Here is a 25,503-nt window from a genome sequence, read left to right on the forward strand (position 1 = left end):
CACAGTGTGGTTGTCAGAGAAGTTGAGACCTGTGTTTCCTGCAGAGTAGTGCCAGCATATGGGCTGTGAATAGCACTGGAACTTATTATTTATTTATTGGGATTTATTAACCACCTTTATGAAGAGATTCAACCAAAGGTAGTGTACAGTGTAACGTAAAACTTAAAATTTTGTCAATAGCATAACAATAGTAAAATGATCAAATATAAGCATAAATCCAATCAATGAGGTAAACTTGGAAATGGCAAACTGTAACTTAGCAGCATCATATTATTTGTTCTGGAAATAGTACAAGAGGACTGAAGTGGCAGAGCAAGGTAGGAGCAGACTGAAGGCTGGAGAGGACCCCTGTGACTTTTGCTCGATTTGAATACGGCAGATGTCCAAACACTGTGGGTAAATTGGCAAAATGTCTGTAGAGGAAGAGAATTCAGCACAAATTTGGCACTGTGCACGCCTCCCCCAGAAGTAAACCCAGTAAGGCCATATCCCAGTCATGGGGTTCACTGAACCATTTTTCTATAACAGCTAAAGAATGCCTCAGCTATTACAGCTTGCAAGTCTGACATTCTATTACCTTAATTGATTAAAAACATTTGTGCTCATCATCTTTACAATTATCTCTTTTATAGCCTTCTCTCTCCACAGTCTCATATATATCCATCCTGTTTTTAGTGCTCTTTTCAGATAGCCTTGAGTTTCCCTCACTATTTTAATTGGGACTGACAACCCAATTTATTTGGTTTCTGTGTAACAACCCCTCTCTATCAAGTTTAAAATCTTATGAAAGTATAATCAGAACTATTCAACTAGGACATCCATTCCTCTCTTAGACAGATGAAGAACACATGTCCAGTAGAATCTTGCATTCTTCCACTGATATGGAATGAAACCATTGATAGAGGGAAAACACTACGTGTGGAATAATAGTGAGTTACACATGATGCTATACAATACTGTCATTTGAAAAAAAAAACACTACACAAAATTTAAACAGCTTCATTCAGTGTGCAAATTATTCTCTATACGTAGAACGGGCAGATCTTGGTTATTTAATATTAACTATTTGCATAATTCAGGCATATGTGGTGGCATGTTAGAACAGCTCAACAGTGGAGCAGCTGTTTAAGAGGACTGCACAGCTTATGCCAACATGCTTTTGAAAGTTATAAACTTTGCAAAGATGTTGCCAAGGGGACACATAGACAGCATTTCTTGATGAAAATAGCTCAGACAAGTATATTACAAACTACATGTCCCATCATTAGAAATTAAATCAGATGGAGGCAATGTTTTGACATTAAAAAACAGACTGCTTACATGTAAATAACTGAACACTTTTTTTTTTTTGTTCAGGAGAGCATTCAGGGCAAGCGAGGTGGGGTTTAGCACTGTTTGAGTTTACCTAAGCGTTCTGTGTTTTTTTTGTGATGTATGATTTATTTATATAGTATACAAATATATAATTTTGTACATTGTCTGAATCAGCTTTGCCAGTTGTGCAATCTAGAAATGTTTTAAATAAATAAAGTAAAACTAAACTGGCCAGGAGGTATTCCAGAAATGACTTGAAGAAACACTGCCTCAGATTACATTTCAATAAAAATGAGAGGAACTGTAGAAGTAATTTTAGCTATATAAATTTAATCTGATATGTACTAAAAATCTGAACTGCTGGACACACAAGTTTGAAAAGGTAAAATTATGTATCATACCTGATAATTTTCTTTCCATTAATCATAGCTGATCAATCCATAGACTGGTGGGTTGTGTCCATCTACCAGCAGGTGGAGATAGAGAGCAATCCTTTTGCCTCCCTATATGTGGTCATGTGCTGCCGGAAACTCCTCAGTATGTCGATATCCAAGCTCCATCCGCAGGACTCAGCACTTAGAGAATTACACCCACAAAGGGACACTCTGCCCAGCTCACCACCGCCGAAACGGGGGAGGGGAATTAACCCAGCTCATCCCCACACAAGTGGGGGAGGGGAATCCGTCCAGCTCATCCCCGCGGAGCGGGGGAGGGACACCACCCCGCCGATGCGGGGGGATCTGGCTTATCCTGCAACCGCAACCGCGGGAGGAGCTGACTGACCCTAACACCGCCGAAGCGGGAGGGAGCGCCGGCAGAATTTATGTCTCAATCCAGCCCCGTAAAACGGAGGGGAGAGGAATGCAGCAGCTCACTGTAACACAAACTCGTCTCAACTCTTGAAGAATCCAATTGAAAAAACTTGAACACGAAGTCCTCCTGAACAGGAACTGAAGACTAAACTTGAACCTGAAATGCAACCAGAATATAAACAGTACAGATATCTGGGAGGGGCTATGGATTGATCAGCTATGATTAATGGAAAGAAAATTATCAGGTATGATACATAATTTTACCTTCCATATCATCATGCTGATCAATCCATAGACTGGTGGGATGTACCGAAGCAGTACTCACCCAGGGCGGGACATAGAAATCCCTGACCGCAACACTGAAGCTCCAAACCGGGCCTCCGCCCGAGCAGCCACAGTCAAGCGGTAATGCCTGGAGAAGGTATGGGCCGATGCCCAAGTTGCCGCCTTGCATATCTCTTCCAAGGAGACGGACCCGGCCTCTGCCATCGAGGCCGCCTGAGCTCTAGTGGAGTGAGCCTTCAGCTGAATAGGCGGCACCTTCCCCGCGGCCACATAAGCCGCTGCAATGGCTTCCTTGACCCATCTTGCCACTGTAGGCTTAGCAGCCTGCAGACCCTTACGAGGACCTGCAAACAGGACAAACAGATGATCCGATTTCCGGAAATCATTGGTCACTTCCAAGTATCTGATGATGACTCGTCTCACATCCAGATATTTGAGAGCAGAGTATTCCTCTGGGTAGTCCTCCCTACGAAAGGAAGGGAGACAGAGCTGTTGATTCACATGGAAGCGAGAAACAATCTTGGGCAGGAAGGAAGGCACTGTGCGAATAGTCACTCCTGCCTCAGTGAACTGCAGAAAAGGCTCTCGACATGAGAGTGCCTGGAGCTCGGAAACTCTTCTGGCTGAAGTGATAGCCACCAAAAAGACTGCTTTCAACGTCAGGTCTTTCAGAGATGCCCTCGACAAGGGTTCAAAAGGCGGCTTCTGCAAGGCTCTTAGCACCAGGTTGAGATTCCACGCAGGCACCACTGAGTGCAGAGGAGGGCGCAGGTGATTAACTCCCTTGAGAAAACGTACCACATCTGGCTGCGAAGCCAGAGAAGCACCCTTCAGGCGGCCCCTGAAGCAAGCCAGAGCCGCTACCTGGACTTTAAGGGAACTGAGCGACAGGCCTTTCTCCAGACCTACTTGCAGGAACGCCAGCACTGAAGAAATTGGAGCAGTGAAGGGAGAAAGTGAGCCTGCTTCACACCACGCTGCAAAGGTACGCCAAACCCTGGCGTAAGCAGTAGAAGTAGAGCGCTTCCTCGCTCTCAGCATAGTGGCGATGACCTTGTCTGAGAAGCCCTTCTTCCTCAGATGCTGCCGCTCAATAGCCAGGCCGTAAGACCAAAGGGGGAGGGATCCTCCATCACCACGGGACCCTGATGCAACAGGCCCTGCTCCACTGGCAGCCGCAGAGGGTCGTCCACTGATAGCCTTATGAAGTCCGCATACCAGGGACGCCTGGGCCAGTCCGGACCCACCAGGATTATTCGGCCCGGATGCTTTGCCACCCGGTCTAGTACCCTGCCCAACATGGGCCAGGGCGGGAACACATAGAGAAGCTCCTGTGTCGGCCACTGTTGGAGAAGAGCATCTACTCCCAGAGATCGAGGGTCCCGTCCTCTGCTGAAAAAGCGCGGCACTTGGCAATTGGCCGATGACGCCATCAGATCTAGGCTCGGCTGGCCCCAGCGCTTCGTGATGTGCAAGAACGCCTGAGCCGATAACTGCCACTCTCCGGGATCCAAGGTATGGCAACTGAGAAAGTCCGCCTTGACATTCATGACTCCGGCAATGTGGGCCGCCGACAGCTGTTCCAGGTTCGCTTCCGCCCACTGGCATAGATTCATGGCTTCCTTGGCTAGAGGGGCGCTCTTGGTACCTCCCTGGCGGTTGACATAGGCCACAGCCGTGGCATTGTCCGACAGGACCCGTACTGGCTTCAACGCCAGTACCGGGAGGAACTCCAAAAGCGCCAACCGAATGGCTCTGAGTTCCAGGAGGTTGATAGACCACTTTGCCTCTGCAGGAGACCAGAGCCCCTGCGCTGTCCTTCCCAAGCAGTGGGCTCCCCAGCCCGTCAAAGAGGCGTCCGTCGTGACGACAATCCACTCCGGGGTCACAAGAGGCATCCCTGCAGACAACTTGTCTGTCTTCAGCCACCAGCTCAGCGCCTTGCGCACTGCTGGGTCCAAGGGAAGGCGCACAGCATAATCCTCCGACACCGGAGTCCAGCGCTGCAGCAGAGAGTGTTGTAGTGGTCTCATATGAGCCCTGGCCCAGGGCACTACTTCCATCGTGGCCGTCATAGAGCCCAACAGCTGCACATAGTCCCAAGCCCGAAGCGGAGAGGCTACTAGGAACTGGTCCACCTGAGCCTGAAGTTTGACAATCCGATTGTCCGGCAGGAACACTCTGCCCACTTGGGTGTCGAATCGAACTCCCAGATACTCCAGGGACTGAGTCGGGCGCAGCTGGCTTTTCTCCCAGTTGATGATCCACCCCAGGGAGCTCAAAAGAGCAATCACCCGGTCCACAGCTTTGCCGCACTCTGCATAAGAGGGGGCTCGGATCAACCAGTCGTCCAGATAAGGATGTACTCCTTCCTTTCGCAGGAAGGCCGCGATGACCACCATTACTTTGGAGAAGGTCCGCGGAGCAGTAGCCAACCCGAACGGGAGGGCTCTGAACTGGAAGTGTCGGCCCAGGACTGCAAAACGCAGAAAGCGTTGATGAGGAGGCCAGATGGGAATATGCAAGTACGCTTCCTTGATGTCCAAGGATGCCAGGAACTCCCCTGCCTTCACTGCCGCTATAACAGAGCGGAGAGTCTCCATGCGAAAGTGCCGAACTTTCAAGGCCCGATTGACCCCTTTGAGGTCGAGGATAGGCCGTACAGAACCTCCTTTCTTTGGTACCACAAAGTAAATGGAGTAACGTCCCTTGCCAAGCTGATTTTCTGGCACCGGAACGACCGCACCCAGGCGGATGAGATTGTCCAAGGTCTGCTGCACTGTCACAGCTTTGACCGGAGACTTGCAGGGAGAGAGTACAAACCCGTCTCTTAAGGGTTGGCAGAACTCTAGCTTGTAGCAGTCTCTGATGACTTCCAGCACCCAAGCGTCTGAAGTTACCCTGGTCCACTCGCCCAGAAACGAGGACAGGCGTCCTCCAATCTGCACTGGGCCATGGACCAGGACCCCGTCATTGGGTACGAGACCCTGGGGGAGGACCGGAGGGCGCACCTCCGGGACGGCGGTCTCTGCGAAAGGAATGCTGCTTGGGGGAGAAGTTCTTCTTGAAGGAAGAGGGGGCAGAGGAGCCTGACTTGTCCGGGCGGTACCGACGGGCTTCCTGAAACCGTCCTCTGGAGTTACCGGGGCGAGCACTGGCCCGAGCCCTGACCTCTGGTAACGTCTTGCCCCTAGACGTGCCGAGATCGGTCACAATTTTGTCCAGCTCGACCCCAAAAAGCAGCTTGCCTTTAAAAGGCAACTTAGCCAGGCGGGACTTAGAGGCGTGGTCAGCAGACCAATGTTTCAGCCAAAGCCACCGCCGCGCAGAGACTGTCTGAGCCATACCTTTAGCCGAGGCTCTCAAGACATCATACAGTAAGTCTGCCAAATAAGCCAAGCCCGATTCCAGGGCCGGCCAATCAGCCCTCAAGGAAGGATCCGAGGGGGAAGCCCGCTGCACAATCGTCAGGCACGGCCTGGCCACATAGGAGCCGCAAACTGAGGCCTGCAAACTTAAGGCAGCCGCCTCGAAGGACGACCTTAAGGCCGCCTCCAATCTTCTGTCTTGGGCGTCCTTTAGGGCCGTGCCACCTTCCACCGGCAAAGCCGTTTTCTTAGTCACCGCAGTGATTAAAGAATCCACGGTAGGCCAAAGAAAGGCTTCCCGTTCACTTTCAGGCAAAGGATAGAGGCGGGACATAGCCCTAGCCACTTTGAGGCTCGCTTCCGGGACATCCCAATGAGCCGAAATTAAGGTGTGCATGGCATCATGCACGTGGAAGGTTCTAGGCGGGCGCTTCGTCCCCAGCATAATGGCGGAGCCAACAGGGGCTGAGGGAGAGACGTCCTCTGGAGAAGAAATCTTCAAAATGCTCATGGCCTGCAGTAACAGGTTGGGCAAATCCTCTGAGCGAAAGATCCGCGCTGCAGAGGGGTCATCCGCTCCATCCGAGCGGGAATCCGTCTCCTCCAAGGAATCCGCAAAGGACCGTTGGGAGAACTCAGATACGCTGCCCTCATCTACATCAGAGGAGACAAAGTCCTCTAAGGCCTGGGAATCCACCCGAGGGCGTTTACTTCCGGGGGCCTCAACCCCTTTATCGGACAAGGGAGAAGGGGCAGCGTTCTGCATAAGGAAGGCCTGATGCAGCAGCAAAATAAACTCGGGGGAGAAACCCCCCAGACTGTGCACTTCAGCCGCCTGGGCCACAGCCCTAGACGCACCCTCAACCGGCGCTCGCAAGAGCGGGGGAGAAACATGCTGCGCATCCAAGATGGCGTCCGGCGCGACACTCCGCGAAGGAGCCGCGCGGGAAGAACGGCGCTTAACTTTAGCCGCTTTTTTGCCGTCGCCCAAATCAAGGGCGGCCATGGCATTAACGTCTCCCAGCTCAAGGGCGGCCCAAGAAGAAGCCGTCCGAGCAGCGTGGCCGGCCAAGATGGCGGAGGCGAGCAGCGGGGATGGGCGTTTATGGCGGGAAAAACCGCCGCACCGGAGGAAGACCCGGGACACTGACCGGCCTCCGAACTGACACCCAACAAGGGCGAGTCAGACTTTAAGACCCCCGCATCCCCGCTAGAAGCGCACACGCGGTCCGGGGAGCGATTCTTCGTGCCCTCGCCCTCTGACGCCATAGGCCACGTGGAGATCGATCGGGGAACCCCCTGCCCGCTATAAAAAGGTAAAAATTACCTGCTTCTCGCTCCGAGCTGTAACAACCTGGTGTCCCAGTGAGTAGCTGCATAAACGTTTAAATAAACGTCGAAATAAACGCCCTTAAGGACGTTCAAAAAAAATTTTTTTTTTTTTTTTTTAACGGAGCCAGCGGGAGGGGGGAGAAAAGGAGGGACCTGGCACCACCAGGTTTGCACTTGCTCAAGAAGAGCCCTCAACCCCAGGTACTCAACAAAACCTAAAAATTAGGCTTGGAGACCTAGCCAGAGCTGCTGCTGTGTGTGACCACCACCTGCTGAGATAGAGAACATACTGGAGGAGTTTCCGGCAGTACATGACCACATATAGGGAGGCAAAAGGATTGCTCTCTATCTCCACCTGCTGGTAGATGGACACAACCCACCAGTCTATGGATTGATCAGCATGATGATATGGAAAGTGGGAATTCAATCATCCCCTCATACTTACCCATCACAACCCTACATACAGCTCTTCAGCTTATTCTCCCAAATCCTTCCCTCTCCCATGGAACAAATGGAAGACATACACACAGACACAGTTTCAGAAAAATGTTCTTAAGTTGTCTTGCAAATGTGACCTGTTCATAGTATTGTTTCAGACTTTTTCAATTCTACTTTTCCCATGTATCATAAAATTATTTCTTTCTATGACTAGTTAGTTAAATGTCTCTTTCACAAGAACAAGTTAGAATGTCAATTTTAAATGTAGATGCAACTCTCCTCTAGGGGAACCAGAGCAGCTTGCAAAAAAATAAAATACTTACAAACTTACAAATTACAAAATGAAAATTAGCAAATTACAATATTAAAAAATGAAGCCCTTTTACTATAGTGCAGGAAGGGTTTGCACTTGATGCACAGTAGTAGCCCAAATTATAGCATGGCAAGTGCAAGGCTGGTGTGGAAATGCAGGAAATGTGCCCAGCACCTACCCTGCATTTATTGTATGCCCCACTTAAGCACTATGGGGTCCTTTTACCAAGGTGCGCCAAAAATGGCCTGTGCTTGTATAGACGCGTGTATTGGATGCAAACAGATCAATTTTTCAGCGCACCTGCAAAAAAGGCCTTTTTTTGGGCTGAAAATGAACGTGCGGCAAAACAAAAATTGGCGCATGTCCATTTTGGGCCTGAGACCTTACCGCCACCCACTGACCTAGTGGTAAGGTCTCACGCGTTAACCGAGCGGTAACGATCTACGCGTGTACAATGACGATTACCTTCCAGTGCGCTTAGTGGACGCATGTAAAAAATGAAATTACCGCCCGGGACATGCCGTAGTTCAAAACTGACATATGTAGGATGCACATAGATGCCTATGCGGCTTAGTAAAAGGGCCCCTGAGTTATGTGCAGGTGCCCGTGCTATCTGCCACTACGTATAATGCAGGTGGAGGCCCCCGAAAGCTCCAAGTCCCCTCGGATCTCATCTCTTATGCCTCCGATCCCCTACCAGCCCCTTCTGCATGTCTGATCCCTCCCATCCCATTATATTCTCTCCTCTATATCCCCCCACCATCACTATCCCCCCCAGCCCCCAAGATCCATGCTCCATATCCTGATATCCAAAACCCGCCCCCTGCTGCCTAACATTTCCCTACCGTTCACCCCTACCTCCAGGATTCACCCGGGGGTCTGTCAATGGTGGTTTGGAGTGTCCGGGAGGCAGCAGTACCCCTATGCTGCTGCCCAGGTCAGCATATTCATCCAAAATGGCTCCTCTTAGACGGCAGGAGGCAGTTTGGATATCAGGGGAGCATGGTTTTGTTTTGGGGGTTCCAGTGGGAGGAAAATTATTGTGGGGGAATCTGGAGGAGGGAACGAGATGGGGGAGATTGGACATGTGGAGGGGGGCAAGTGAGGATCTGAATTGAAGGGTTATGGGGTTCTACTAAAGTACCATTGGCTGACAGTAAAGTGGCATATGAAATTTAAGATTTTGACTTTCATTCATAAATATATTTACAAATTTACCTCCATTGTTATCAGCCTTGTTGAAGATTCATCGTACACAGCGACCCCTCCGCTCTAGTGATCAATTATTGTTGAATATTCTGTCAGTGAAGCAAGTTTGCTTAGATAACAACCGATTGAAGATGGTTGAGGGTGCTAGATTATGGAATCAGTTGCCGGAGAATATCTGTAAACTGGAAAATTATTTACAATTCCGGAAACATGTAAAGGCTTTTCTATTTGCCAATACCTTGATTTGAATTATGAGTAACTGTTGAGATTGGGTTTACTGATTATGGGGATTTTGATGTCTGGATTTTGTGGGGGGGAAATGATTTTATGCATGGGGATGTATTTTTTAGGCATACGTACTGTCTTGTTAGTATGTTGTCAGTTATTTCATATTCAAATAATTGATGTGATATTGTGAACCGCCTAGAATATGAGATACATAAATAGGAGTTGAGATCTGAGGAGACTGGGTCTGTTGGACGAGGTGCCCTGCCATGCAGTTGTGATACAGGACTTTGACAATTATTTATTTATTTATATATAAGGCCTCCACCCTATTGATTGTTGTTACTGGACTGTCGGTAGCACTGTTGCACTTACTGTTTCCTCTTGAGGTTGCGGTAACTGTGGCCAGCTGTCAGCAGTTAGGACATTAGTGCAAAGTAATCACTTGCGAGCTAGCTTTCTGAAAAGACCACTCCCCACAGGTCCTATTCAATTCCTGTGTTGTTATTTGTGTGCCATTTTTACATGGTCTGTCTTGATGCACACTAAACGTTAGAGTGGATTTGTGCTAATGTTTAATGTGTATAAAACCCATGCTAGCTGCTTAAGGCAGCTTAGAAAAAGGGCCCTATTACTACCAACTCCTCCCACAATATGTTTCTTAGCTCCACTTTGATCACAGCAATAAAAAATTATCCATCTACTCAAACTTTGATGTACCAAATTACTATGACAGTACTGAAGGAAAGCATAAGATTGTGGAAGTATCAAATTCTCTGGAGGGCACCAATTGGGCAACTGGCAAAGAATTTATGGCTAAATACTGATTATCAAATCAAATTTTACCAATATATGTATTGTCAGTAAAGTGTGAATAGGGCTGCACTACAATTTAAATTAAAAACTAAAACCTCAACTGCTGTGGGGGGGGGGGGGGGGGGGGGGGGGAGGGGACAACGACTAAATTGTTCCTTAACCCCCTAGTATAGGCTACTATTACTGGTTTTCTAACAACCAGAAAAAAGAGGTGGTAAGAAACAGCTCAAATTGTGGAAATAAAATTACCACTTAAAAAAACTCAGTATTATACTAACGTGGTAGCCTCATCATCACAACCCATTGAACCCAAGAGTATTTTTCAAATAACAAAAAGCATTAATAAAGCAAAAAGTCCAATGTGAGTTTAAAAATACTATGGATAGCTTTGATACTAAATCCCCTAAAAACTTAGCTTTCACTTGTCTTAAAGAGTTCATAGAAACATGAAGAGTGTCTTTAAATCCCTTCAGGAACATCAATTTAGTGTTAGTATTGGCGGCTGCGGTTGGCGAGGGGGTTAGGGGCTTGCCGAGCTGAAGTACACAGATCTCAGCAACGAATTCCCTGTTTCACTAGGCTGAATCAGAAACAAAACTCACTTGTAAGTCTGCTGCAAAATGGCGTCCAAGTGTTTAAAGGCATTCTCACTAGCTCTGCCTATTATGAGCATAATTATTTAGATATATCGACAACTAAAACTATAAGTTATTAGGAAAAAGGGAATGCAGGGACCAAGATGGCATTAAGGTGAGCAGATCATTGGCAGGACAAGGGGGATGTGGTGGTCCACTTTAAGTCATATGTCTCAAGTCCTGATCCCTACAATATCTACTCAAATTCCAGAGGTTAAGGTGATAGAAGAGAGAGCGGAGGCAGGGTGATAGATTGACAGATGCAAAATAATCAATGACCCCTGGACCTGACTATTCTTTTGCTACTACATCTACAGAAAAAATAGAAAGTGTGACATAAGACTGATGCAAAAGCAGAATATTCACCTCAAGTGAGTGCTCCAGAAATGCTGAGAGTAGGATAAGCTCCCAAGATAGTTCTGTCTCTATGAGAATCAGCCATCATTTTGAAGAGGTATTGTTATGAATCTAGAATCAATCTATTTGGAGATGCCTGATAAATCTGATTACAAATGTTTTCAAGACATTGGGAGATATCAGCTAAATTTGAGAACTAGATTAAAACACATGAAGTTGCCAGTAAAGATTTCACTGGAACAGTGGAGGGCCTGGGATGGTGTACACAAAATCTGCAGTCTATTAATATGGCCTTGATCCAGGTTAAGGTAGTGATCCATCATAAAACAGAAATATTGGAAAATAACACAAGTTGGCTAAACCCGGGGAGGCAGAATTTTCCTCAGTTCCTCTGGAAACACCCTTGATTACCCTTAAAAAGTAGTTTGCTGACATTTCGAAAATCTCTAGCAAGGCTATGCCATCTGTCAGTAAGGTTTACTTCTTCCCAGTTTCTAAATCTCCAGGGACACCTGGACTGACACAGATATCTCTTCTAATGGCCTAGACTTGACTACTATGCTACAATCATTTACTAATTCAAGCAAGGTAAAGAATGTTCTGACCATCATTGTCTGTAATATCCCCCCTTCTGGATGACAGATCCTGAGAAATGGCAGACAAAGAGGTGACAACAGTTTGTAACTGATCCCAGTACATAGAGTGATGGTCAGGAAGACAATTAGAAGGGTTACCCTTCAGTAAGCGCATTGTGCGTCCAGTACACAATTGAAAAGGAGTTAATTCCAGAGAGGAGGATGGAGTGGCCCGCAGGGCAAGGAGTACTAATGGAAGGGCATCAAGCCAAGTTTTTAGTCCATTGGACAGGAGTTGGAGTAATTTTGTTTTGAGTAATCCATTATATTATTCCACTAAGCCATTAATCGTAGGCCTGTAAACACAGACAATCCTGTGAGTAATGCCTAAAGCAGAGGTTAAAATGTGAATTAACTCATTAACAAAATGTGTGCCATTGTCGGTAGTAATTGTACAAGGTATACCAAATCTAGGAACAATGTCAGTGCATAAAATGCATGCCATGACCTGACCGGTCTACGAGTACAAGGAAACGCTTCGATCCATTTTGAAAAGGAATTGATGCAGACAAGTAAATATCTTTTACATTTCACTGGTGTGATCATGTCAATAAAGTCACAATACCAGTGAATTCCGGGCCCTGCCACAGTGGGAAGCTGTCCCACGGGGACAGCAGAACCTCTTTTAGGAGTATTCAAAAAACATTTGTAACATGCTTTAACGGTGTCATGACAAATAGTAAGCATCTGAGGGCATGCAATGTGGGGGTGCTGAGATGTAAGGGATAGTGAAGCGCATGGAGTAGCAAAAATAATTGTACATAAGTACATAAGTACATAAGTAGTGCCATACTGGGAAAGACCAAAGGTCCATCTAGCCCAGCATCCTGTCACCGACAGTGGCCAATCCAGGTCAAGGGCACCTGGCACGCTCCCCAAACGTAAAAACATTCCAGACAAGTTATACCTAAAAATGCGGAATTTTTCCAAGTCCATTTAATAGCGGTCTATGGACTTGTCCTTTAGGAATCTATCTAACCCCTTTTTAAACTCCGTCAAGCTAACCGCCCGTACCACGTTCTCCGGCAACGAATTCCAGAGTCTAATTACACGTTGGGTGAAGAAAAATTTTCTCCGATTCGTTTTAAATTTACCACACTGTAGCTTCAACTCATGCCCTCTAGTCCTATTATTTTTGGATAGCGTGAACAGTCGCTTCACATCCACCCGATCCATTCCACTCATTATTTTATACACTTCTATCATATCTCCCCTCAGCCGTCTCTTCTCCAAGCTGAAAAGCCCTAGCCTTCTCAGCCTCTCTTCATAGGAAAGTCGTCCCATCCCCATTATCATTTTCGTCGCCCTTCGCTGTACCTTTTCCAATTCTACTATATCTTTTTTGAGATACGGAGACCAGTACTGAACACAATACTCCAGGTGCGGTCGCACCATGGAGCGATACAACGGCATTATAACATCCGCACACCTGGACTCCATACCCTTCCTAATAACACCCAACATTCTATTTGCTTTCCTAGCCGCAGCAGCACACTGAGCAGAAGGTTTCAGCGTATCATCGACGACGACACCCAGATCCCTTTCTTGATCCGTAACTCCTAACGCGGAACCTTGCAAGACGTAGCTATAATTCGGGTTCCTCTTACCCACATGCATCACTTTGCACTTGTCAACATTGAACTTCATCTGCCACTTGCACGCCCATTCTCCCAGTCTCGCAAGGTCCTCCTGTAATCGTTCACATTCCTCCTGCGACTTGACGACCCTGAATAATTTTGTGTCATCGGCGAATTTAATTACCTCACTAGTTATTCCCATCTCTAGGTCATTTATAAATACATTAAAAAGCAACGGACCCAGCACAGACCCCTGCGGGACCCCACTAACTACCCTCCTCCACTGAGAATACTGGCCACGCAATCCTACTCTCTGCTTCCTATCTTTCAACCAGTTCTTAATCCATAATAATACCCTACCTCCGATTCCATGACTCTGCAATTTCTTCAGGAGTCTTTCGTGCGGCACTTTGTCAAACGCCTTCTGAAAATCCAGATATACAATATCAACCGGCTCCCCATTGTCCACATGTTTGCTTACCCCCTCAAAAAAATGCATTAGATTGGTGAGGCAAGACTTCCCTTCACTAAATCCGTGCTGACTTTGTCTCATCAGTCCATGTTTTTGTATATGCTCTGCAATTTTATTCTTAATAATAGCCTCCACCATCTTGCCCGGCACCGACGTCAGACTCACCGGTCTATAATTTCCCGGATCTCCTCTGGAACCTTTCTTAAAAATCGGAGTAACATTGGCTACCCTCCAGTCTTCCGGTATTACACTCGATTTTAGGGACAGATTGCATATTTCTAACAGTAGCTCCGCAAGTTCATTTTTTAGTTCTATTAATACTCTGGGATGAATACCATCAGGTCCCGGTGATTTACTACTCTTCAGCTTGCTGAACTGACCCATTACATCCTCCAAGGTTACAGAGAATTTGTTTAGTTTCTCCGACTCCCCCGCTTCAAATATTCTTTCCGGCACCGGTGTCCCCCCGAAATCCTCCTCGGTGAAGACCGAAGCAAAGAATTCATTTAATTTCTCCGCTACGGCTTTGTCCTCCTTGATCGCCCCTTTAACACCATTTTCGTCCAGCGGCCCAACCGACTCTTTGGCCGGTTTCCTGCTTTTAATGTATCTAAAAAAGTTTTTACTATGTATTTTTGCTTCCAACGCTAATTTCTTCTCAAAGTCCTTTTTTGCCCTCCTTATCTCCGCTTTGCATTTGGCTTGGCATTCCTTATGATCTATCCTGTTACTTTCAGTTGGTTCTCTTCTCCACTTTCTGAAGGATTGTTTTTTGGCTCTAATGATTTCCTTTATCTTACTGTTTAGCCACGCCGGCTGACGTTTAGTCTTTTTTCCCTTTTTTCTAATACGTGGAATATATTTGTCCTGAACCTCCAGGATGGTGTTTTTAAACAGCATCCACGCCTGATGCAAGTTTTTTACTCTGCGAGCTGCTCCTTTCAGTCTTTTTTTCACCATTTTTCTCATTTTGTCGTAATCACCTTTTCTATAGTTAAACGCTAGCGTACTTGATTTCCTAGTTTCACTTCCTTCAATGCCAATATCAAAACCGATCATATTATGATCACTGTTATCAAGCGGCCCTCGTATCGTTACCCCCTGCACTAGATCATGAGCACCACTAAGGACTAAGTCTAGTATTTTTCCTTCTCTTGTCGGCTCCTGAACTAGCTGTTCCATGAAGCTGTCCTTGATTTCATCAAGAAATCTTATGTCCCTTGCGTGTACAGATGTTACATTACCCCAGTCTATATGCGGGTAATTGAAATCCCCCATTATTATTGTGTTGCCCAGTTTGTTTGCGTCCCTGATTTCCTTTAACATTTCCGCATCCGTCTGTTCGTCCTGGCCAGGCGGACGGTAGTACACTCCTATCACTATCCTTTTCCCCTTTGCACATGGAATTTCAATCCACAGTGATTCCAAGGAGTGTTTTGCTTCCTGCAGAATTTTCAATCTATTTGATTCAAGGCTCTCGTTAATATACAATGCTACCCCTCCACCAATCCGATTCACCCTATCACTACGATATAATTTGTACCCCGGTATGACAGTGTCCCACTGGTTATCCTCCTTCCACCAGGTCTCAGAGATGCCTATTATATCTAATTTTTCATTTAGTGCAATATATTCTAACTCCCCCATCTTATTTCTTAGGCTCCTGGCATTCGCATATAGACATTTCAAACTATGTTTGTTGTTCCTAAGTACATCATGCTTAGTACTTGACAGTATTAATTGGCAATCTTTTGTCTGATTTTTATTGTTATTTAAAGATACCCGATCTACTACAATCTCTTTTGCAACCTCACTATCAGGATACTCTATCTTCCCTGTTATGGTGATATCTTTGAAAGATACCTTATCCCGAACCATGCTCTTTTGAGCGACTGTCGGCCTTCCCCCCATTTCTAGTTTAAAAGCTGCTCTATCTCCTTCTTAAACGCCGATGCCAGCAGCCTGGTCCCACTCTGGTTAAGATGGAGCCCATCCTTTCGGAATAGGCTCCCCCTTCCCCAGAATGTTGCCCAGTTCCTAACAAATCTAAAGCCCTCCTCCCTGCACCATCGTCTCATCCACGCATTGAGACTCTGGAGCTCTGCCTGTCTCTTGGGCCCTGCGCGTGGCACAGGTAGCATTTCAGAAAATGCTACCCTGGAGGATCTGGATTTCAGCTTTCTACCTAAGAGCCTAAATTTTGCTTCCAGAACCTCTCTCCCACATTTTCCTATGTCATTGGTACCCACATGTACCAAGACAGCGGACTCCTCCCCAGCACTATCTAGAATCCTATCTAGGTGACACGTGAGATCCGCCACCTTCGCACCAGGCAGGCAAGTCACCAGGCGATCCTCACGTCCACCAGCCACCCAGCTATCTATATGCCTAATGATCGAATCACCAAGTACAACAGCTGTCCTAACCTTTCCCTCCCGGGCAACATTTGGAGATATATCCTCGGTGCGAAAGGATAATACATCCCCTGGTGGGCAGGTCCTGGCTACAGGAGTACTTCCTACTTCACCAGGGTGATGCTCTCCTTCTAGGAGACCTCCCTCCTCCAAGGTAGCACAGGGGCTACCTGACTGGAGGTGGGACTTCTCTACAACATCCCTGTAGGTCTCCTCTATGTACCTCTCTGTCTCCCTCAGCTCCATCAAGTCTGCTACTCTAGCCTCAAGGGAACGGACACGTTCTCTGAGAGCTAGGAGCTCTTTGCATCGGGCACACACATATGACACCTCACCAATTGGGAGATAATCATACATGTGACACTCAATGCAAAAGACTGGATAGCACCCCTCTCGCTGCTGGACTGCTGACTCCATCTTAGTGTTTTTTGAGTTTTTCCGTAATTTAAAACTTGCTAAAGTATTAAGGATATCAGCCTATCACTAACTTACAGTTCCTCCTTTAAACCCCAATCTTCAAGTTCCGAAAGCACAAGCAAAATTTGTTCACTTACCAGAGAAATATCCTCTTCTCCCAGAACTTATTAGAAGGAAAGCTTTCGGCGCGCGGCACCTTGAGCAGAGGCCCCGAGTGGATCGGAACAGACCTGGGAGTCACTCTGGCGAAGGCTCCGAGGATATGCAGATGAGCTGCAAGTCCTCCACGGCACCTGAGAAGGCAACCGGTGGGAGAGCTGGGCACCTCTCAACCAAAAAAAGGCTTACCAGGGGTTAGGCCGAAGCCAGCATTCCTCCCCCTGAGGGTCACCTGATCCTGGCTAAGAAGTACCTGGTAGCTGCTGTGAAATGCACAATTGGCCTGTAGGGTGTGTCCAGAGGCCATGTGGACCCTTGGAACAGCCTGCTTGTTTCCAGAGCTTTAATTCAGCTTGAGTAACAAAGGATTGCAAAGCCGTTGACAAGTCAGCAGTAGATAAAACAGGAACAGTATCGAACAGTGTAAAAACAGAGTCAGAGTCTGTATCTACAGTGGCCAAGGCAAGAGTAGTGTCGGCAACAGGAGTCTCGTCAGAAGCAGAGGTAACCAACTGGGCTAACTCATCAACCAGAATATTACCGTCGACCTCAAACATGAGACATTTCTGTAGGTGTGCCTTAACCCAAACAATGGCAGTGCGCAAGCCACAACTGTGTCTGTGTTGTAGTGCCTCAAACAATTGCATCCAAAGGTGTATGCGACTCAGAGGCTGGCCTGTAGAGGATACCATACCTCTTAAATTCCATTTACGTAAGTGAGAATGTAAAGAGGAAAACACATCAGAAGAATCCGCAATACAACGGAGAACTCGAACGCCCCACGGGAAAACACAAGTGCAGGTAAAAGTGGGATGTTTGACCACGGAAAAACAAATCCTGGAGACAGTGATCTTGAAAATGCTTATTTATTTGTTACAAAGACTCTACATGAATTGAATGCAGTAATCAACGGATGAATTAGGCCTGGTGGAATCCAGGAGGACGGATTTTTGACCATGGAGAAATTGAACTTGGCATTCTTAAAAAGGGACTATCTTTTGTACCAACTACCGGCTATAATGCTTTTCAGACAAGAGTAGACCTTTTTAAATTTAACCGTAAACTTCAAATAATGCATGCTTTTTCAAAGGATAATACTCCATATCAAGACATCGCCGTGGTCAAAAAACCGTCCTCCTGGATTTGTTTTTCCGTGGTCAAACATCCCACTTTTACCTGCAAAAGAGGAAAACACATAACATGAATCGGTTACAATACATATATTACATTGTAGTACTTTATGCTGCAGAACAAATAAAATAGCAGCCAATTCTGCAGCCTGGGCAGAGTAGTCCGAAGGGAGTCTAAACTGCACAGAGTCAAGTATTTCTGAATCACGTGTAAAATGGATTGCGTCGAATCCCGTATTCCCATTCTGGGAAGACCCATCCGTAAACCAAACGGGTGAATCTTGCAGAATTCCAAAGGACAATGCTAAGGAAACAGGCACTGAAGGTAAATGAGCGGTGCGTGGATGAGGAAATAAACCATCATTATCAGTAACTGTCAGCAATGGTTCAAGGCGCTGTAAATCGGCAGCAGTAAAAGGCTGTATACGGTACACAACGCCAAGCAAAACAACTTGATATTTACTAAGCCTAGAAGGAGTCATATGACGAATTTGTTCATCCAAAAGATATTTAACATCATGAGAAGTGTGAAGAACCACAGGTAAATGGGGAATGTAATTATACAACTTCAAAATGGCGGTCGCTGCGTCCACAATACCTTTGGTACTGTTTGCAAATCCAAGTTCTACTGGAGAAAAAGTTCCAGATAGATAGCCACAAGCAATGGAGGCATCCTGCTGTGTAATTAATGCAGACCATGTATGTTCAGTATGTGTAATCCATACATGAACCTCATGGGAGACATCAACTGTAACCAAAGGAGAACTGAGAATAACATCTTTAACTAAGGACATTAAAGCATCAGTTTCTTCAGTAATAAAATCAACTGGATCGTTCTTAGAATTATGTTTACCTGTCAGTTTTTGGTAAAAAGGATGTGTACGAGCCGAATAATTGGGTATCCATAAACGGCAAAAATTAAGCATGCCTAGTACTGCTCTTAACTGAGTAACAGTGGTAAGCAATTGCAATGTAGATGCATGTTTTAATATATCAGGGCCTAGGTGTCGCTGGTGCGGGCCTATGTCATGGCCAAGAAAAGTAACATTTGTCTGAGCTACTTTTAGTTTCTTTTTATTGACTTTGTAGCCTTTAGTAGCAAGAAACGCCAGAAAGTCATGAGTGAGTTGAAGGCAGGTTTGAAAATTGGGAGAGGTAATCAAAATGTCATCAACATATTGCAATACCGAGGAATGTGGAGGCAAACCATTAGTATGCAATTTAAATTCACAGATGTGTCTGGGAAAGACAGTAGGACTATCGACAAAGCCTTGTGGCAGTCGAGTCCATTGATAAGTGACATTATCAAACTGAAATGCCATTAAATAGATCTCCAAATAGATTGATTCTAGATTCATAACAATGCCTCCTCAAAATGATGACTGATTCTCATAGAGACAGAACTATCTTGGGAGCTTATCCTACTCTCAGCATTTCTGGAGCACCCACTTGAGGTGAATGTCTAAAGGAATTGAGAAAAATGAATTAGACAAATCAATGGTAGAATGATAATTTTGCAGTGTAACACTGTAAGAGGGTTGTGGGATTCTCAACATTAGGAAAGATATGATTGACCACGTCATTAAGGCCGCGCAGGTCCTGAACTATACGAAACTGTCCAGGTTCCTTTTTCTTAACTGGGCACAAAGGTGTACTGTAAGGAGAATGACATTTTTCAATAATGCCATGCGCAAGCAATGAGTGTATTTGCTCTTGTGCGCCTTGCACCACTTCAGGTTTGAGAGGGTACTGTGAGATCTTAGGACCATCACAATCTGAAAGCAAATCAGTGTGATGGGGCGTGGCTGAGACTTTGCCTTATGGGGAGGATGGCGTAGCCCAGAGATCTAGTGGTTAGGACTGGACTGTGGTTTTGTTCTGATAATCATTGTCTGTAATTTCCCCCCTTCTGGATGACAGATCCTGAGAAATGGCAGACAGAGAGGTGACAACAGCTTGTAACTGATCCCAGTACACAGAGTGATGGTCAGGAAGACAATTAGAAGGGTTACCCTTCAGTAAGTGCATCTTGCGTCCAGTACACAATGGGAAAGGAGTTAATTTCAGAGAGGAGGATGGAGTGGCCCGCAGGGCAAGGAGTGCTAATGGAAGGGCATCAAGCCAAGTTTTTAGTCCACTGGACATGAGTTGGCGTAATTTTGTTTTGAGTAATCCATTATATTGTTCCACTAAGCCATTACTCTTGGCCTGTAAACACATCTTTCAGAGTTCCTCCAGAGTTTTATGGAAAGATATTTATCAATAACTAAATTAAATGGTCAGACAAAATTAGGGCAAACATATTTAATGTCTGACTATTGAACAATTTTGAACTACAGTATCTTATGCAAGGCCTTATTTTCTGCAGCTTCTGGGAGCAAAACAATGTCATGGAAAAATATCATTCACATGAAAAGCCCTATGAGGTTTCTACCCAGTCCGTGAACTTTTGTCTTAACCTAGGCTGAAACTCATAAGACATCAGCAAGTAATGGAGAAGAACTCAACGAACATCTAAGAGTTGAAGCTTTTCAAAACCCGCAGGATAATCCTCTTCCCGGAAGGAAGAAAAAGAGGCTGATTGAGATGAAAAGCCAAGATGACCTTCGACAAAAAAAGAGGACACTGTCCTCAAGGTCACTCCAGACTCCGAAAATTGCAAAAAGGGATATCGAGATGACAGGGCCTGAATCTCCGAAATCCTACACGCTGACGCCCAACTACCAAAAACACTGTCTTTAAAGTGAGATCCTTATCAAAAGCCTTCCGTAAGGGCTCAAAGGGTGCTACTAGTAATGCCTGAAGGACTAAATTAAGGTTCCAGGCTGGACAGGGCCGATGCAACAGAAGATGCAGATAACAAACACCTCGCAAAAATCAAACCACTTCTGCATGAGCAGCCAGGGATGAACTCGACACCCGGCCCTGAAAACAGGCTAGAGCCGCAACCTGCACCTGAAGTGAATTATAGACCAACCCTTTCTACAAGCCATCTTGCAAGAAGGCCAAGAGCTGAGATAGCAATGCCTGCAAAGGCGACCAAGCGCGAGCCTCACACCACGCAACAAAGGTCCACCAAACACAGACATACATTGTTGAGGTAGATTGTTTCCGAGCCTGCAACAAGGTAGCTATCACTTTATCCGAATACCCCCTTTTCCTCAAACGCACCCGCTCAAGAGCCAGGCCGTAAGACCAAAGCGGTAGGGATCCTCTATCTGAACCGCCCCTGATGAAGAAGTCTGGGGTGGCCTGAAAGTCGAAAGGGCGGCTGCACCAGAAGCTGAAATAGGTCCTCATACCAAGTTGAGGCCACTGCAAAGCTACTAGAACGACCCATCCTTGGTGCTGCCCGACCCTGAGCAAAATCCGGCGGATCAAGGGTCACAGTGGAAAGACGTACAGAAGTGTCCACTGAGGCCAGGGCTGGAGAACAGCGTCTAGCCCTGAGGACCAGCCTCCTTTCATCTGCTGAAAAAAGCGGTCACCTTGGCATTTGCCTGGTTCACCATTAAATCTATTGTTGGCATGTCCCATTTCTGGCAAATCAAAAGAAACACTTCCATGGACAGCTCACATTCCACTGGTTCCAGGATGCGACAGCTAAGAAAATCCACTTGCACAATGCGCTGCTGACAGACACTGAAGGTGGGCTTCTGCCAAATTGAGGAGGCAACCCGCTCAGCAGCAAGAACTGGACTCTGGGTGCCGCCCTGATGATTGATTTAAGCCACCGCCATCATGTTGTCCGAAAACACTTGAACCACTCTGTCTTTGAGTAGCTCATGAAATGCCCACAAGGCATTCAGGACTGCATGCAGATCCAGGTGATTGATCAGCCAAGCCAATTCCATTGCCAACCAAGTCCTCTGCACATAACCGTGGAGGCAACGAGCCCCAAACCTGTCAGGCTTGCATCCGTCACCACGACCATCCACTATGGTGATGCAAGAGACATTCCCTTGAATAAGAGGGGGTTGTGAAGCCATACTGCACTAGGCCCGGCCACCTACGGAAGATGGCACCAATAATCCTGAGAGACCAGCGACCATCTGCTCAGCAGTGAGGACTGAAAAGTTCGCACGTGTGTCCTCGACCATGGTACTATCTGCAGGGTCACAGCCATGGAGCTCAACACCTGAATGTAGTCCCAGGCCTTGGAACTTGTCTACCACAAAAGGTTGGAAATTTGAAAGTGAGCCTGACTCTCCACTCCTCCGGCAAGAATATATGGCTCAGTCCCGTGTCAAAGTGAGATCCCAGGTAGTCCAAAGTTTGAGAAGGGACTAGATGGCTTTTGGGAAGGTTGGTCAGTCAGCCCAAAGACTGTAGCAGTGCAATGACCCGGTTGTTGGCCCTGTGACTCTCCTGAACTGAGTCTGCTCGAATCAACCAGTCGTCTAGGAAGGGATGGACTTTGATTCCTTCCTTCCGTAGAAACGCTGCCATGACCACCATAACCATGGAGAAGGTCCATGGAGCAGTAGCCAGACCAATGGGGCCTTCATGGTACCTATGTTATCATTATGGAATAGGCTAAAATATGTGCTTTCCTGCCTTAATAAGTTAGGTACCTGTTATAAAACTACCCTTTCAAAGTTACCTGCCAGGAGCATCAGTCAAAGCAAAACCATCCCTACAGCAATAAGTGAAATTATGAAAACAAATGTGAAACCTGTTCAGAAACTCACTTTCTCAGGTTAGCTCAGTAGACAAATATCCACTGTAAAAGCTATGCTCAAGTAAGGTTACCTCACGATGATTTAAAAGTCTTTCTAAATCTGCTGCCATTTGATTCTTGACACGTAGCAATGCCATCTTTTCTTTACTTAAATTGCTGAAAGAAAACAATGGCAGTAGAAAATATCAGTAAAATAAATATATTGTTAAAAGCTAGATTAAACCTACAGGATCAGTGGTTTTAAGTAAAGTACAAACAATAAGGAAAAACTATATGTGTTCTTATAAATAAACAATCCTTACTCGAACTGTACATTCAAAATGCTTCTCAAATTATATATACATACATACATACATACATACATACATATATATATATATATATATATATATATATGGTATATTTAAAAATGGAATGTGTGATTTGATTTACTGGCATAAATTTGATCCTGTAGTATTGTAATACATATGATTAGGTTACAAAATGCATGATTATAAAACCAAATTTACATTTTTTTGAAGACAATATAGTTAAATTAGAAAAGGATTGGTATATCTGAAAACTGTGTCTGCAAACACAAAAATCCTATCTCTATTACATGTTTTAGCATTCCTTCTCTTCTAATCAATATGATGGAGAGGGCCATTTTCAAAGGCCATTTACCTATTTAGCTACCCACATTTTACACATATAAAAGATTGTGCAGGAAATAATAATGTGTACACTTTTACTTATGAAAAAAAACAGATGAACTCAGAAGCGGGGTCAGGATAGGGGAGGCAATAACACACAGTTTTGCATTTTAATAACTATGCATGTTTTTTTAAATTTATGTAAGGCCAGGGCTCCTGTTCCATTCACAGATAGGAGGAAAAAGGTAACATAAAACAAGTCTGTAAATTTAACGATGTCCTTGTGTGGCCTGCTTCTGCAGGGTCACTGTGTACCATATTGCCTCTAAGTACAGCAGAACACTTTCCTTGTCCCTGGTCTGGCTCCTCAAAGTTACCAGGGAAGTTTCTAGCAATTACTCAGTTCAAAGTACAAAATCTGCAAGGTGAACAGTAGATTCAAGAAGCTTGGATATTAAAGGAAGGAGGGAAATGGAATGATAGTTGGAAGGGAAGGTAGGATCCAGTGAAGGTTTGTTTGAGGGGTGGAGTAATACAGCATGTTTGAAGGCATCTGGTATATTTGCAATGGAAAGTGACAGATTGAGGATATGACAAATGGAAGGGATGACAGTGGGGGAAACAGAACCGGGTAGATGGGTCTGAATAGATAAGAGGAACAGATGGTAAATTTGGAGAAGAGATGTTATTAGTGACATTTTTCCTTGGTTTTATTAACTTAGGTGTCCTGTTACAAAATTTCGCAGATGTGGAGAACTCTATGGCCTCACAGAAATGCATAAAAGGAGAGGAAAAAAGTAGGTAGAGGGCCACGGGCTCCAGAGACGAGAGGGATAATCTTAGGTTAAAGAAGATTTTTGATCAAGGACTCGACACAATGCTGTGTTTCGGCCAAAAAGGCCTGCTTCAGGCGTCTTCTAAAATAAACTTCAAAATCTCCAGGTGTGAAGCATATCAAAGTGGATCAATAAGATGGTCTTGAAAAAGACGTTAATGGTAGACGATGCGTGCCTTCAAATCTGGTTATCCAAAAAGTCAAACATAAACAGAGTTGGGGGCCATTGGGGCAACGTCTGAGTTCGGGTGGGCCATCAGGGTGGAGGCATAGCAAAAGGGGGAATATAATAAAAGAGGGAGCTGGGGTGGGGGAAATTCTGTATTACTGCACCTTTAAGAAGTGTTCCAGGAGCAGGCCCCAGTATTGTGGCCCAATACACCCAAAACAGAAAAATTCACCAGCTTCATGTTGGTAGTATTTTTCCAGGAATTACACCATCTTCAAGTATTTACTGCAGGTCACGTTATTAGATTTACATAGTAAAGAGTTATTTTGTATTCATTTGCATCTCATTGCTATGTATCTCGGTGTACTAATATACCTTATTGCCCTTTAACACGTGTTAAGGGAAAAATAACATTGTGAGGGCCATAACACACATTATTAACTACTGCTCCCCTCAATATGTCAAACTGTAACAGAATATCTAATAAAAACAAAACAGGAGGGCTAACCATTAGATCTTTATTGTCCATGCTTCTCTGCTTGTAGTTTTATCGTGTATTAGTTACTGAACAACTTCCCTGATCATGACTAGAGACTACAAAACCTTGCCCTACTAAGCAAGCATTTCACAATTCTAAAGTCACAACAAAATAATTTAAGATTGAGGATAAAGGTAAAGTGTCAATAGTATACAGTGCAAAATATTTTTAGATATTTATGTTTTTCAGTTCTTAGATAAGATTTTTTTGTTATAGCAGTAAAATTATTATAGATTTAATTATACTTACTTGATGATGCTTTCTAGTTGAGAAATATGTTGATTTAATGATTGAATCTCGGTATCTCTCTCACGTACAGACTCAATGAGGTATCGATATGGTTGCTGTGCTTGATTCAATAAGGCATTAGCTCTATCAAGCTAATAAACAAAAACAGAGTAATTTCTTTTTTAGGATGGTTATAAAATTATACATTTTAATCATACAAAAAATAAACTAACATACATTCTCCTTATCTATAAATTGACAATTAACTATTACAGCTCAATAGAAAATAATTACTAAACCACCAAGAGTTTCAAGTTTAAATTCCAGTTTACAAAAAATCTGAAAATGTACATAAGGAGAAAAAAAATGCAAAATAAAAATAAGTTTAAATATATATCGGAAAGAAATTACAATCAATGAGAGGAATGGACAGAAAAAATAATCATCTCCTCATAGGTTTGCAGCTGCCCACTAATAGATACCAAACTTCAAAAATACAATTCCTTACTTCT

The 25,503-nt window shown here is 45.0% G+C and overlaps 1 protein-coding gene across 4 annotated transcripts in view; it reads right to left on the bottom strand.

Moving 5' to 3' along the window:
- Window positions 1-25,503, bottom strand: part of PIBF1 (progesterone immunomodulatory binding factor 1) — a 245,362-nt gene that overhangs the window by 25,499 nt on the left and 194,360 nt on the right. For all 4 annotated transcript variants that reach the window (XM_030200619.1, XM_030200618.1, XM_030200616.1 and 1 more), the window contains exons 15-16: window positions 25,013-25,143; window positions 22,661-22,745 (exon numbers count right to left, since the gene is read on the bottom strand). In XM_030200619.1, the coding sequence (XP_030056479.1) occupies window positions 22,661-22,745; window positions 25,013-25,143 (216 nt within the window). The remainder of the gene's footprint in view (window positions 1-22,660; window positions 22,746-25,012; window positions 25,144-25,503) is intronic.

This window comes from Microcaecilia unicolor, chromosome 4 (genome assembly GCF_901765095.1).
Source record: "Microcaecilia unicolor chromosome 4, aMicUni1.1, whole genome shotgun sequence".
Lineage (NCBI taxonomy): Eukaryota > Metazoa > Chordata > Amphibia > Gymnophiona > Siphonopidae > Microcaecilia > Microcaecilia unicolor.